The sequence below is a fragment of the Guillardia theta genome (genome assembly GCF_000315625.1).
Source record: "Guillardia theta CCMP2712 unplaced genomic scaffold GUITHscaffold_109, whole genome shotgun sequence".
Lineage (NCBI taxonomy): Eukaryota > Cryptophyceae > Pyrenomonadales > Geminigeraceae > Guillardia > Guillardia theta.
In genome coordinates, this window is record NW_005434565.1 from 207,346 (window position 1) to 218,304 (window position 10,959).

Below are 10,959 nucleotides of genomic sequence, written 5' to 3' on the forward strand. Positions count from 1 at the left end.
TCAGCCATTCTCCTTCAGCCCTTCGACTTCATCCTTGAGCTCCTCCACCTCTTGTCGCCACTTCAAGACCATCTCTCGGTCCCTGCGCTGACGTCACCTCCTCCTCCTCCTCCTCCTCCTCCTCCTCCTCCTCCTCCTCCTCCTCCTCCTCCTCCTCCTCCTCCTCTCACTTAGCCGTCGGCTTCCTCTTCCACGCGAAGAAGGATGGGATGTCGGAGATGTGCACGCAAAGTCTCGCCAGCCACACGCCTGCCACGCCTCAGCACTAGCATCAGCATCAGCATCGAGGGGACGAACCGGAGAGCAGGGCAGGAGTGTTGATAGCCGCGGCGATGAGGGCAGGAGGAGGAGAGAAGAGGAAGAGAGGAGAGGGAGCGAGGAGGACCAGGGCAGACTCGAGGTGCGTGTTGATAAAGCTGAGCTGCAAGATGCGCCAGATGGAGTAGGGGAGAATCACGGCGACCCTAGGAAGGAGAGTCAGGAGGAGAAGAGAAAGAAGGAGGAAGGAGAAGGAGAGGGAGGAGGATGGGAGAGGAGGGTGAGACCAGGAGAGAGAATCGTAAAGGGAGTTGAACGAGGAGAGGCGGAAGCGAGGGAAGAAGGAGACAGGATGGGACAAGGACGAGGACCATGCAGGCGATTTGAGCTTGTCTCGGAGGAGGTCGACTGTCCCGAGCTCGAGGCCTGACGAGAAGATAAGAGAGGGAGAGAGGGAGAGGAGAGGACGCATGAGAGAAAAGCAGGAGGGATGGAGAACGTGAGATAGGAAAGACAAGACAGGTATATGAGGGAGGAGGAGGAGGAGGAGGAGGAGGAGGAGGAGGAGGAGGAGGAGGAGGAGGAGGAAAGCGGGAGGGAATGGACGGGGGGTCGTTCACCGACGCCGAGGAAGTATGGAGCGAAGATGGAGGCGACAAGCTGCCACTCTCCTCCCGTGCCAGCAGCGAGCGCGATAGGGAGGAAGGGGAGGATGAAACCGATGGCAGTAAAGATCCAGGAGGAGGAGGATAGCACCTCCCAGAACCCCTTCCCTGTGATCGAGTCCGTACGCGGAACTCCTTTGAACGGCTGTGAGAGCTGCTGCAGGACGAAACGAACGAGGGGAAAGAAGTCAATTAGCGTGCAAGAAACAGGAAAGAAGAAACGAGGTGATGGTGGCAGGAGGTTGGGGAGAAGGGAGAGAGAGGAGGAGGACGGAGAATGGGGGTTGACCAGGAGTCCTTACCATGCGCGATTGCGTTGCATCCCAGTCCTCATAATTCTGATAGAACAGGGCCATCCTCCTTAGCACGAGGGTAGTGATGAAGTAGAAGACAAAGTCTCTGCGAAAGATCGACTGCGAAGGAGAGGTGAATGTTCGTTCGTTCCCCCAACCCGTTCCCCAACCCCCACTATATCCTCCTGCTCCCGCTCCTGCTGCCGCTCCTGCTCCTGCTCCTGCTCCTGCTCAACCTGCTCCTGCTCCTGCTCAACCTGCTCCTGCACTTCCTTCTTCTCCTTCTCTTGTTCCTCCTTGGCCTCTCCCTCCTTTGCATGTTCACATCCAGCTCGCTAACCTCACCAGGCAAATAGAGTCCGAGAGGAAGAACTGGCTGGCGATCCCCAACATCTGTCGGTCAACGTATCAACTAGATCTCCATCCTCCTCCTCTTGATCCTCCTCCTCCTCCTCCTCGTTGCCTCCCTCCTTCACTTACTGACCCATCTTTCTCCTCCCCCCTCCCCTCCCTCACCCAAGTGGCGATGATGAATAAAACCTTCTGCAGCTGGAGTCCGATGAAGATCAGGTTCCCTCCGGCGTCTTGGAGGCTGGAAATCGTAATCTCTCATCAACTTCACTGTATTCCTCCATCCATTCTTGGCAATAAAAGCAAGCATTCTGCGAACAGCAGGATGTACCTGCAGACGATGAAGGCGAAGATTCCTTTCAGGACGATGAAACAAGCTGCAAGGGCCGTCTACACGCTCATCAGGAAGCAGGAAGGGGGTGAATGTCTTACCTTGATAGTTGCAATGAGGAACATAACAGGATGGTAAACCAGAGGCAAGTTCCATGACTGCATCGTGAGCACCATCTACAACAAAAGTCAGACCGAGTTAAGAGAGTATAGATAAGGGAGGATGGAGTAGGGAGTAGGGAGTAGGGAGGACAGAGGAGAGCGGAGGGAGAGGAAAGGAGGGAGCAGGGAGCAGGGAGCAGGGAAGAAGAAGGAGAGAGAGGAGGAGAAACAGAGAAAAGTGAAGTTGAGATGGGGAGGAGGTCAGGAAGATGCGAGGCGAGGATCTAACCCCTTGCATGAAAGGTGGAATCGCCGACAGTGACGCGAAGTTTGCAGTCATCAGCTCGAGATTCTTCTGGACAAGGATTGGGAACCCTCCCTAAGAAGGAAAGAGTCAGGAGGGGTCTTGAGGGGGATGGGAGAGGTCGGTCACTTGGGCGCTAGCAGCAGAAGTCCACGAAAGGACATCTCCTCCCATCATCACGAGCCTCTTGCTCAGCTCAAACATCCAAGAAAGGAAGAAACTCCAGACCAACAACCTGAACGACTGACGACAGCTTGTCAGTCAACTTCACTCGGGGAGGGGGCTACAACTGGGGATCGGCTCTGCATGAAAGGGAGGGAAGGGGGATGAAGAAGGAAGCCTCACCTGTTTGAGGAGAAGGATGGGAACTGGCTGTTTCTTCCATTCCTCGCCTTCCCTGCGAACCTGCCCGACCTTGTTAATCCTCGCCAACTGGAAATTCTCATGGCGAATACCGCTCCTTTCTCGCGCCACTGCTCTGCGCGCCTCAGTCTCATGTCCAGCGTCAGCAGGCTCCTCCTTGGGAACTGCTGAGGTAGCCGTCTGGTGTGCGCATTGAACTCCATCTCCTTCCTCCTTGCAAGAAGAGGAGGCGTCATCCCCCATGCTGTTCCACCCATACCCGAATCCCTTCCGACCCTGCATTGAAAGTTCCCAGAAGGACCCCCGAAACTTCCTGAGCATGCTGATCCTCGGCTTCCGCCTATCTCTCTTCCTCCTCCTCCCCTGCTCATCGGCACGGACGTCCAGCCAGCGCCGCATGCCGCCAGCGCCGCGGCCAGCGCCGCCCGTAAGAGCATGGAGACACGGGGTGGAAACCTATGCGGTAGGATTAGCACTAGAACTGTTTTAAGATTAAATATTGTTCATTTTTAACTCTATTATTTTTCATTTGTGCATATATTGCTAATTTTAGATTTGAAATGAAATAATTTAATCTTAATTATGAAAGAACAGCGTTAAAATTTTGAATTTTCTTTTTTCCTTTACAGGATATTTTCTTCCTCACCCAGTGCTCTTTTTTTCCTTTACAGCCCACGGGCCCGACGCGGGCCCGGCCCGGGTTCAAGATGAACTTCCGAGTTCCGAAGTTCGGAACTGTCGGAGTCGGGCCGAGGGTCCCGGCGCCGCTAGTGCAAGATCAACCTTTACTCACTGAGTCAAACATCACTGTCCTGGCAGCGCGTGCAAGTAAACGGTATCTAAGAAAGCTTCACCCCCTCAGCCTTGTTCACTTCTCAGATAGCTCTGCATTGGATGGGACGGGTCAGCAGGTTAAAGATGGTGCAACGGCAGAACCAGTCACCTGCACTTCCTGCAGTACCACCTGGACCTCATCAACAGACCTTCCTCTTCTTGCTACCACCTGACGGGCGAACAAGGCAGGATGAGTCAGGTAGAGGAGCAGGCCCCGGACTATCCTGCACCTCATCCAAATCCTTGACGTAGTTTCCAGTCACATCCTCGCAAGCGTCGCTGCGCCAGCAGTCGGTCAACTGTGCAGGCCAGCAGGCCAAGGAGGGAGTGGAGAGGAGACCCACTTGCTGAACGCGAAGATGTAGGTGTGATTCTTCCCCCAGCCGAAGTACATGGACTGCCACGAGCGCTCAAGGTTCAGCTCAGCCCCGCCTGGCCCGTTCACCTTGTTGTCGAAAGCCGCCTCGCAAGGATCGATGTGAATCCACTCGTCTCGCGAGAGGACCTAACGATCACGTCAAGCAGACAGGAGCTCGCAGCTCGACTGAAGGCTCTACCTCCACCCACAGATGATCTGCCCAGTCAACCACCAGCCTGAAGGAAACTTGTCACGTCGTATCTGCTGGCAGAACTAGTTTCCTCGACTACCTGGTAGGAAAGTGCAGAGATCTCATGATATGATACATCGCCATGCTGTACTCGGAGCATCTCCCCAGTCTAGAGGAGAGAACCTGGATCTACACGTGAGAAGGAGCATGGAAAGCGATCTTGCTGTGCTCGCACGTTTCTGATCGTATTGTATCGAGGAAACCGATAGAAGCTGTTGAGTTGTCACAAGGGAGAACTGAACCAAGACAGGCCGAAACAAGGATCAGCTCACCTTTTGCACTGTGGGCAATGCCAGATCTCGGTCTTGAGTGCTTGAAAATGAGACTCATTCCCATCTGGTGCAACGATACCTTGCAAGCAAACAATTAGTCTCGATACGTTCTTCAACATTCCACGAGATTGAGGTATCTGATACCGAGGTATGTTGTATCGCCATGATTGCATCGAAGACAAGACCCCCGATAGTATGGGAAATTTTCTTTGAACCTGTTCCAACCTAACGAACACCATCTCTGCATGCAAGGAGAGTGTCGGACCAGTTCAAGAACGGCTGCAATGTAGTTCGCAAACCCTCCTTCGACAGGTTCCTGGCTTGGAGCAACTCCTTCCAACGAGTCAGGCTATCACACAATCCTACTCTCAAGTGCAGACCTCTACTTCATCTCTACCATAGTTGCTTCTCAACCATTCAAGAAGATGCTCCCCTGTCTGATCATTCAGTCTTCATCAGTGTTGTTAGAATCATTCACCCGTCATGCGATCGTGAGCGAAAATCTTCAACAGCCTCTTCATCGGTTCACATGATGTCAACACGTCTGACAGACTTGACGTGTGTCGTTCTTACATCCACGTACTCCTTCGTTTGAGTTTTCAGCCCGGGCTCATCTGAAAGAATGTCCGATGGAACCTGGACATGCCGGAGTAAGCTGCTGCAGCTACGAAGCTCTGCGCCGCACCGGCACGCGAAGCAGGAGGCTCCGACGGAGCCATCGCTGCCTCAACAGCCGTCTCGTCTCCAGGCTGCCCGTGTCCAGTATGTCCACATTCGAGCCCATGAGCCTGTGATCGGACTTCAGTTGCACCGAATCCTCTCGCCTCTCCTCACGATGCAGCGCTCCGATCCGCATCCTCAAGCGCCATGTACTCGCGGAAGAGTCTGAACTCGCTCTCGTTCACTCCGATCGCGTGCACGTCGCCCTGGGCTGAAGACCAGCACTCCATCGCCGCTTCATCAGCCGCGCATGTCAAGGCAGCAGGGGGAGGGCGTGCAGAGTGTGCGGTAGTCCGGAGAGGGAGGGAGGGAGGCCTAGTCAAGCTTGCTTGGGAGGGAGGGCTGGTGTTGCTGGCAGGAGGAGGGAGAGAGAACTGAGAGGAGGGACGAGCAGCGCTGCTGAGGAGGACGACCAGCATGGCAGCGCACCCCATAGATCCCATCCCACACACAAACTGTGTACCACAGCAGTTGGTAGACCGGAGTTGTCTCTGGGCCACTGCTGGCACTGCTGCTGGCACTGCTGCTGGCAGCTGCTGGGGCCACTGCTGGGGCCACTGCTGGGGCCACTGCTGGGGCCACTGGCCATGTTGCGGCACTCACTCAGTGTTGCGGCACATCAGTTGGTAGCCCTGTGCCCTGCAGCTGGCAGTGCCAAGCCAGGTGGCCAACAGGTGGCCAACTTATTATGCTGGGCTGCAGCTGGGAGGGGCTATGACATGTCACTTAACTTTAACGATTCACATAGAGAAACTACAGGCCCGGGCGCCGCTCGACCCTGTCAGTGCTTGAGCCAGTTCTTCCTCCCGCTGAAGAGCTTCTGCACGTGCTTGACGATCTCCTTCCGATGCCCCAGCGACGCGACCCCGAGCTTCCTCTTCATCTCCTCCTCGCTGAGTTCGAACAGCCGCATCCCCGTCACCTGCCAGCAGGGATCAGTCTCCTCCTCCTCCTCCTCCTCCTCTCTCCACTTGCCCGCTCCTCGAGGAAGTTCTTGGCGTACTGCTCGAACGAAGAGTTGCAGCTCTGTAGCCATTTTGCCACCTGAAGGCCCAGCTGACGAGGAGGAGGGAGACGGGGGAGCGAACTTCTCACCTGTGCCGGAGTCCAGCCCTCCACGTCCTCGACGACGACGAAGCCTCTCCGGAGGTCCTTGATCGAGAGCTTGCAGATGTCGAGCAGACGATTCATGGCAGGGCTCTTCCTCCTCCCAATCCCATCCTGCCAGGCCTGAAGCCAGTCCACCATCCTGTCCCGCACGCTGGTGTACAGGGTCTTGTCCTCCTGCCCCCAGAGGGAGTCCAGCAGTGCTTTGAGGTTGTCGTGTGTCGCGCTCACGCAGTCGTTCTCGAGGGTGACGAAGGAGTCGAGGATGGCGCGCAGAATGTCGTCGAGCCGGTTCTCTACCACCATCTGCCCTGAGTCAGACGACGACGAGCACGGCAGCAGCCCCCGTCGCCGCCGCCGTCGTCGTTGTCATCATCATCATCTCCGTCATCATCACTTCTATCTTCATCATCATCATCTCCATCGTTATCACCAACGTCTTCTTCAGCATCAGCATTATCCTCTCGTCAGTGCCATCATCAGTATCATCATTATCACTGTCCCCTTCATCTCCATAATCACCTATAACACACCTCCTCCAACATCATCATCACCATCATCACCATCATCGTCATTCCCATCTCTACCATCATCTCCGCCATCTTCATCCTTCCCTCACCTCGTCGTCGTACTCCTCCCCCGCGTTCGGCAGGTAGAACCCTCTCAGGTCAAGATCTCCCTCCGTCAGCTCCAACGCCCGTTCAAGTCGCCCTTGGACGGCTGCAGGCAACTCAGAGGAGGCGATGAGGAGGAGGGTAAAGAGGAGGAGGACGAGGAGGCGGTGGTGGTGGTGGAAGAGGATGGAGTAGGAGGACAAGGAGGAGGAGGACAAGAAGGATGGAGGACGAGGAAGGAGGAGCCTCACCAAACATGAGCCTAGTCAAGTTCTTGGTGTCCTGGTACGTGTCAGGTTGGAAGAGGCAGTTGATCTCCATCTTGTGAGAGAACTTCCTCCACAGCCTCGACAGCACGTGAAGCTCCCTCAAGTTGTAGTGCAGAGACTTGGGGTCCGTGATGCCGATGATCAAGTCGCAATGCTGTGCGCAGGTCTCGAATGCCTGGAGAGGAAGAGGAGGATGATGGAGTAGGAGGACAAGGAGGAAGAGAATAAGGAGGAGGAGGAGGAGGAGGAGGAGGAGGAGGAGGAGGAGGAGGAGGAGGAGGAGGAGGAGGAGGAGAGGAGGAGGAGGAGGAGGAGGAGGAGGAGGAGGAGGAGGAGGAGGAGGAGACTATCAGTACAGACAGGCCGACGGGGCACACGTTCTCACCTGGTCAAGGTCGTAGCTGTAGCTCTTTTGCAGGCTGTCGATGGTATCGAGCAGGGGCTGGTACTCTATGGAGCCTCCACCGCAGACGTCAACAGCGTTGAAGAGCTGCTCAGCCTTGGCAGCAGGGAGATCCACGTTTAGAGAACTTTCCTCCACAAGTCAGCAATGGAACAGACAGTCGACTTCACTTGGCACACCTGATAGCTGAGATCCAGTCCTCCCTCCCTACCTCCCCCGTCCTGTCTCTGTCCTTGGCCCTCAGCGCGTCTCTGAGCGCGTTCACTTTCCCTTGCAGCGCGGCTCGAGCCTGTGCCAACAGGCTGCTGACTTGGTCGCCAGGCAGGAAGTCCGCCGGTGCAGTGCCATGGATGGCAGGAGGGTAGACGAAGTTGATCTGCAAGCACTGACTGAGATCGAGGAGGAGGAGCGGGAGGACAGGGAGGAGCAGAGCGGGCGAGACGGACAAGACAGAACGAGGGAGAAGGAGGAGGCAGACGGGGGGCAATGAGCAGAAAAAGAGAGCGAGAAGTGTTAGGGACGTGGGGAGGCATACCTGAGCAAACCTCGCCTCTGCAGTGACAACCTCGTCGACACAGAAAGCATCCTCAAGGCCTCGGATCGCCGACATGGTCATGAGCGTCGGGGCAGCGTTGAACGCCTCCTCCCCCCGATGAAGGCAACTCGCAGCTGCCGACTCCCCCCCCTTTGTCGCCCTCGCTAGGGTGAAGTTGGTTTCCGATCCGCTCCCTGTGTTCTGCAGCTGCAGATAGCATGCAGCCGTCAGGGCACACGCCTCCATGCTCTCCTTGCCCCACTGTTCACCTTGCAGGATCCGTACCACTGGAGGAACTTGACGCAGCTCTCCCTCGCCCCGACGAGCAGAACGTGGAGGTTTCTGCCATGAGGTTCACTCTGGAGTCGGCCGATGACATCAGCAGGTCGTACCTGCAGGATGGGGGCGTTTGCACACTCGCACATCCCAGCTCCTTGGCATAGGCGACAAGACCATGGCCGCTGTCAAGCCTGGCGACCTTGCTGGGCCGATGAATCTCTTCGACTGCTGTGAAGGTGCTCTTGCAAGCCTTGGCGACCATCATCCTGTTGATCTCCTGTGACCTCCTGGTCGCCATGGTGTGCTTCTGTGCGCTCGGAGCGACGCTCCTCCTGCTCTCGGCGTGTTTGGTCTGGGAGGTGGACGTACAGAGGAGGTGGGCGTTCAACGACTTGGACCCCTTGTCCATCGATATCCAGTCATCATACCACAGGTCGTACACCCGGTGGTTATCCTTATCCCTCTTCGCCCTCCTCACTGTGACGAGGTTCACAAACCAGTCCGGGCTCTCCCCAGAGTTGTCGTGGCTGAGGATGATTGAGCTCAGCTTCCCGACGTCAAGGCAGGCGATGTCGAACGTGTCCTTGGAGTTCGTTCCCAGCACTTCCCCAGTCGACGACTTGGCCACGTTCCTGTCCAGCGAGCAGGGCCCGTACTCGCCCTTGTCGCCGCAGAGTGTGATGAAGCAGTTAGCGCTCGTCCCTGATCCTGGCTGGCTTCCGGTCTGCACGACGACTTCGTACATGAGCATCTCACGAGCTCCGGCCTTGCTCGTCTTGGAGTGGCTGGTCTTGTGGTTGGGCTTCGGGGCCACGTTGACGGAGGCCTAGTCAACCTCTCAACGGCCGCCGCCTCTCCAAGTCTCGCACCTTGTTCTTGTCGCCATCAGTCTGGATCGGAGGGAGTCCAGCGAGCTTCCGGATGTAGTTCTCGAACTCAGGCCCGTCCTGTCCCAGGAGGCGTCAGAGCCCTGAGGCCTCTTGTCCGGCACATGTACAGAAGTGAAGAGGTTGGCCGTCGGCTCCTCCTCCTCCTGCAGGATTGCTTCTTCCTGCGACTTGGTCAGCAACTCCTCCTCCCCCGTCCGAAAGAGAACCGAAAGAGGTTCTCCACCCTCGTAACTCGTCCTCCTCATCCTCCCCCGCTCCTTCATGAGTTCCCTCTCTAGCTCCAGGATGCGCTTTTCAAGGCTCTGCGGTAGTTCTTGCTGTCACTGAAACGGTTGTGAAGGGAGGGAGGAAGGGAGGGGAGGAGAGAGAAGAAGGGAGAGGGGAAGAGGGGAAGAGAGAGGAGATATTTTGACAACAATACCTCCCTGACCGTTTCACCCGCTGAAACAAGCTTCTGAAGTCGTTCTATTTCTGCTCGGGCTGAGTTCAGAGCGTCTCCCTGACTTTGACTAGTCGTGTGCTTCGACTTGGGCGTGCTTGGAATGCTATACAAGTATCAGCTCAATGGAGGAGGAGGAGGAGGAGGAGGAGGAGGAGGAGGAGGAGGAGGAGGAGGAGGAGGAGGAGGAGGAGGAGGAGGAGGAGGAGGAGGAGGAGGAGGAGGAGGAGGAGGAGGAGGAGCAGGAGGAGGAGGAGGAGGAGGCAGTACCTGTGAGTGGACCTTGCGCTCTTCCTTGGACTCGAGGCAGGGCTCTTCTGAGACGCAACAGGAGCCTTCTCCTCCATGCTGCTTTCTCTCCCCAGCTGCGCTATGTTGAGTTTTCCTTTCAGCTCACCGATGGTGATCTTTGCTTCCTCCAGCTGGTTGTGCACGTCACTGGCCAGGCACTCCTTCACCATGCTCGCAAACTTCGACGGGAGGTGCAGGACTCGATTCTGTAGGATCTGCGCCAGAAATTTGTCCTTCTCCTTCAGCTTGTTCTCGTACTTGACAACCTTTGCCCTCATGCCGTCTCTCTCCTCGTTCGCACTGTTCAGTTCCTGCCGCAGCTGTCGCAGCCTTGACTCCGCTTCCTCCGCATCCAGGAAGTACGTCGGTCGACCAACTTCGCTCGATGGCGGACGGAAAGTCGCTCTTCCCTGCTCAGTCCAGTTGGCCCAGAGGTTGGGACTGACGCTTGCTCCCTTGGGTCGAACTTGAACGCCTTTGTCGACCATTTCGCGTTCCACCGGCAGCTGTCCCGCTAGCAACATGTCCTTTCATCAACAGTCAGCACGATAGGTACATAGATGGTTTCTCAACCTCTCTCCTCCCCTTTCTCTCCATTCCGCTCACTCCACTCTCCGTGACATCTCGCATCATTTCTTCTGCTCTACTCTCCTTTCTCTTCACGTCTCGTCTTGTCTTGTTTCTTCTTGTTTCGTCTCCTGCAAACTCTCCCCTGCCCTCATCTCGTCTCTGTCGTCCCTCTCTCTCCTCTCTCCTCTCTCCACTCTCCTCTCTCCTCTCTCTTCTCTCCCTACCCTCTCCTTGCTTCCCTTCCGTGCCCGGGAACGATCTGCATTGTCCGCCTGGGCGTGTTTGAACCATTTTAAAAATGAGTTTTAGTTTTTAAAAGTTTGAAAATTAGAGGGAGAAGTGGCGGAGGGCAGGGCGGACGGACGGACGGACGGACGGACGGACGGATGGAGGGAGGGCAGGGCGGAGGGAGGGAGGGAGGGAGGGAGGGAGGGAGGGAGGGCAGGGCGGAGGGCAGGGCGG

At 56.4% G+C, this 10,959-nt stretch overlaps 3 protein-coding genes across 3 annotated transcripts; all 3 read right to left on the reverse strand.

Moving 5' to 3' along the window:
- On the reverse strand, positions 1-2,948 carry GUITHDRAFT_117382 (hypothetical protein; the record flags this gene model as incomplete). The annotated part of the gene is made up of 13 exons (XM_005823413.1): positions 1-82; positions 171-249; positions 298-464; positions 630-684; positions 879-1,080; positions 1,226-1,336; positions 1,562-1,609; positions 1,733-1,808; positions 1,899-1,957; positions 2,000-2,074; positions 2,289-2,378; positions 2,433-2,546; positions 2,649-2,948. The coding sequence occupies 13 exons, from the start codon at positions 2,946-2,948 to the stop codon at positions 1-3; spliced, it is 1,458 nt and encodes a 485-aa protein (XP_005823470.1).
- A 783-nt stretch (positions 2,949-3,731) lies between these two features.
- GUITHDRAFT_117383 (hypothetical protein) lies at positions 3,732-5,689 on the reverse strand (the record flags this gene model as incomplete). The annotated part of the gene is made up of 15 exons (XM_005823414.1): positions 3,732-3,779; positions 3,841-3,897; positions 3,946-4,005; positions 4,058-4,094; positions 4,149-4,231; positions 4,284-4,320; positions 4,381-4,459; positions 4,525-4,595; positions 4,646-4,713; positions 4,761-4,813; positions 4,859-4,895; positions 4,954-5,016; positions 5,066-5,168; positions 5,215-5,311; positions 5,530-5,689. 15 exons carry the CDS (start codon positions 5,687-5,689, stop codon positions 3,732-3,734), a joined length of 1,053 nt encoding a protein of 350 aa, XP_005823471.1.
- Positions 5,690-5,881: 192 nt separating this feature from the next.
- GUITHDRAFT_145755 (hypothetical protein) lies at positions 5,882-10,451 on the reverse strand (the record flags this gene model as incomplete). Its single annotated transcript, XM_005823415.1, has 12 exons — positions 5,882-6,022; positions 6,196-6,518; positions 7,073-7,265; positions 7,476-7,620; positions 7,673-7,869; positions 8,029-8,235; positions 8,298-8,370; positions 8,421-9,133; positions 9,177-9,254; positions 9,299-9,358; positions 9,619-9,742; positions 9,907-10,451. 12 exons carry the CDS (start codon positions 10,449-10,451, stop codon positions 5,882-5,884), a joined length of 2,799 nt encoding a protein of 932 aa, XP_005823472.1.
- Positions 10,452-10,959: the final 508 nt, after the last annotated feature.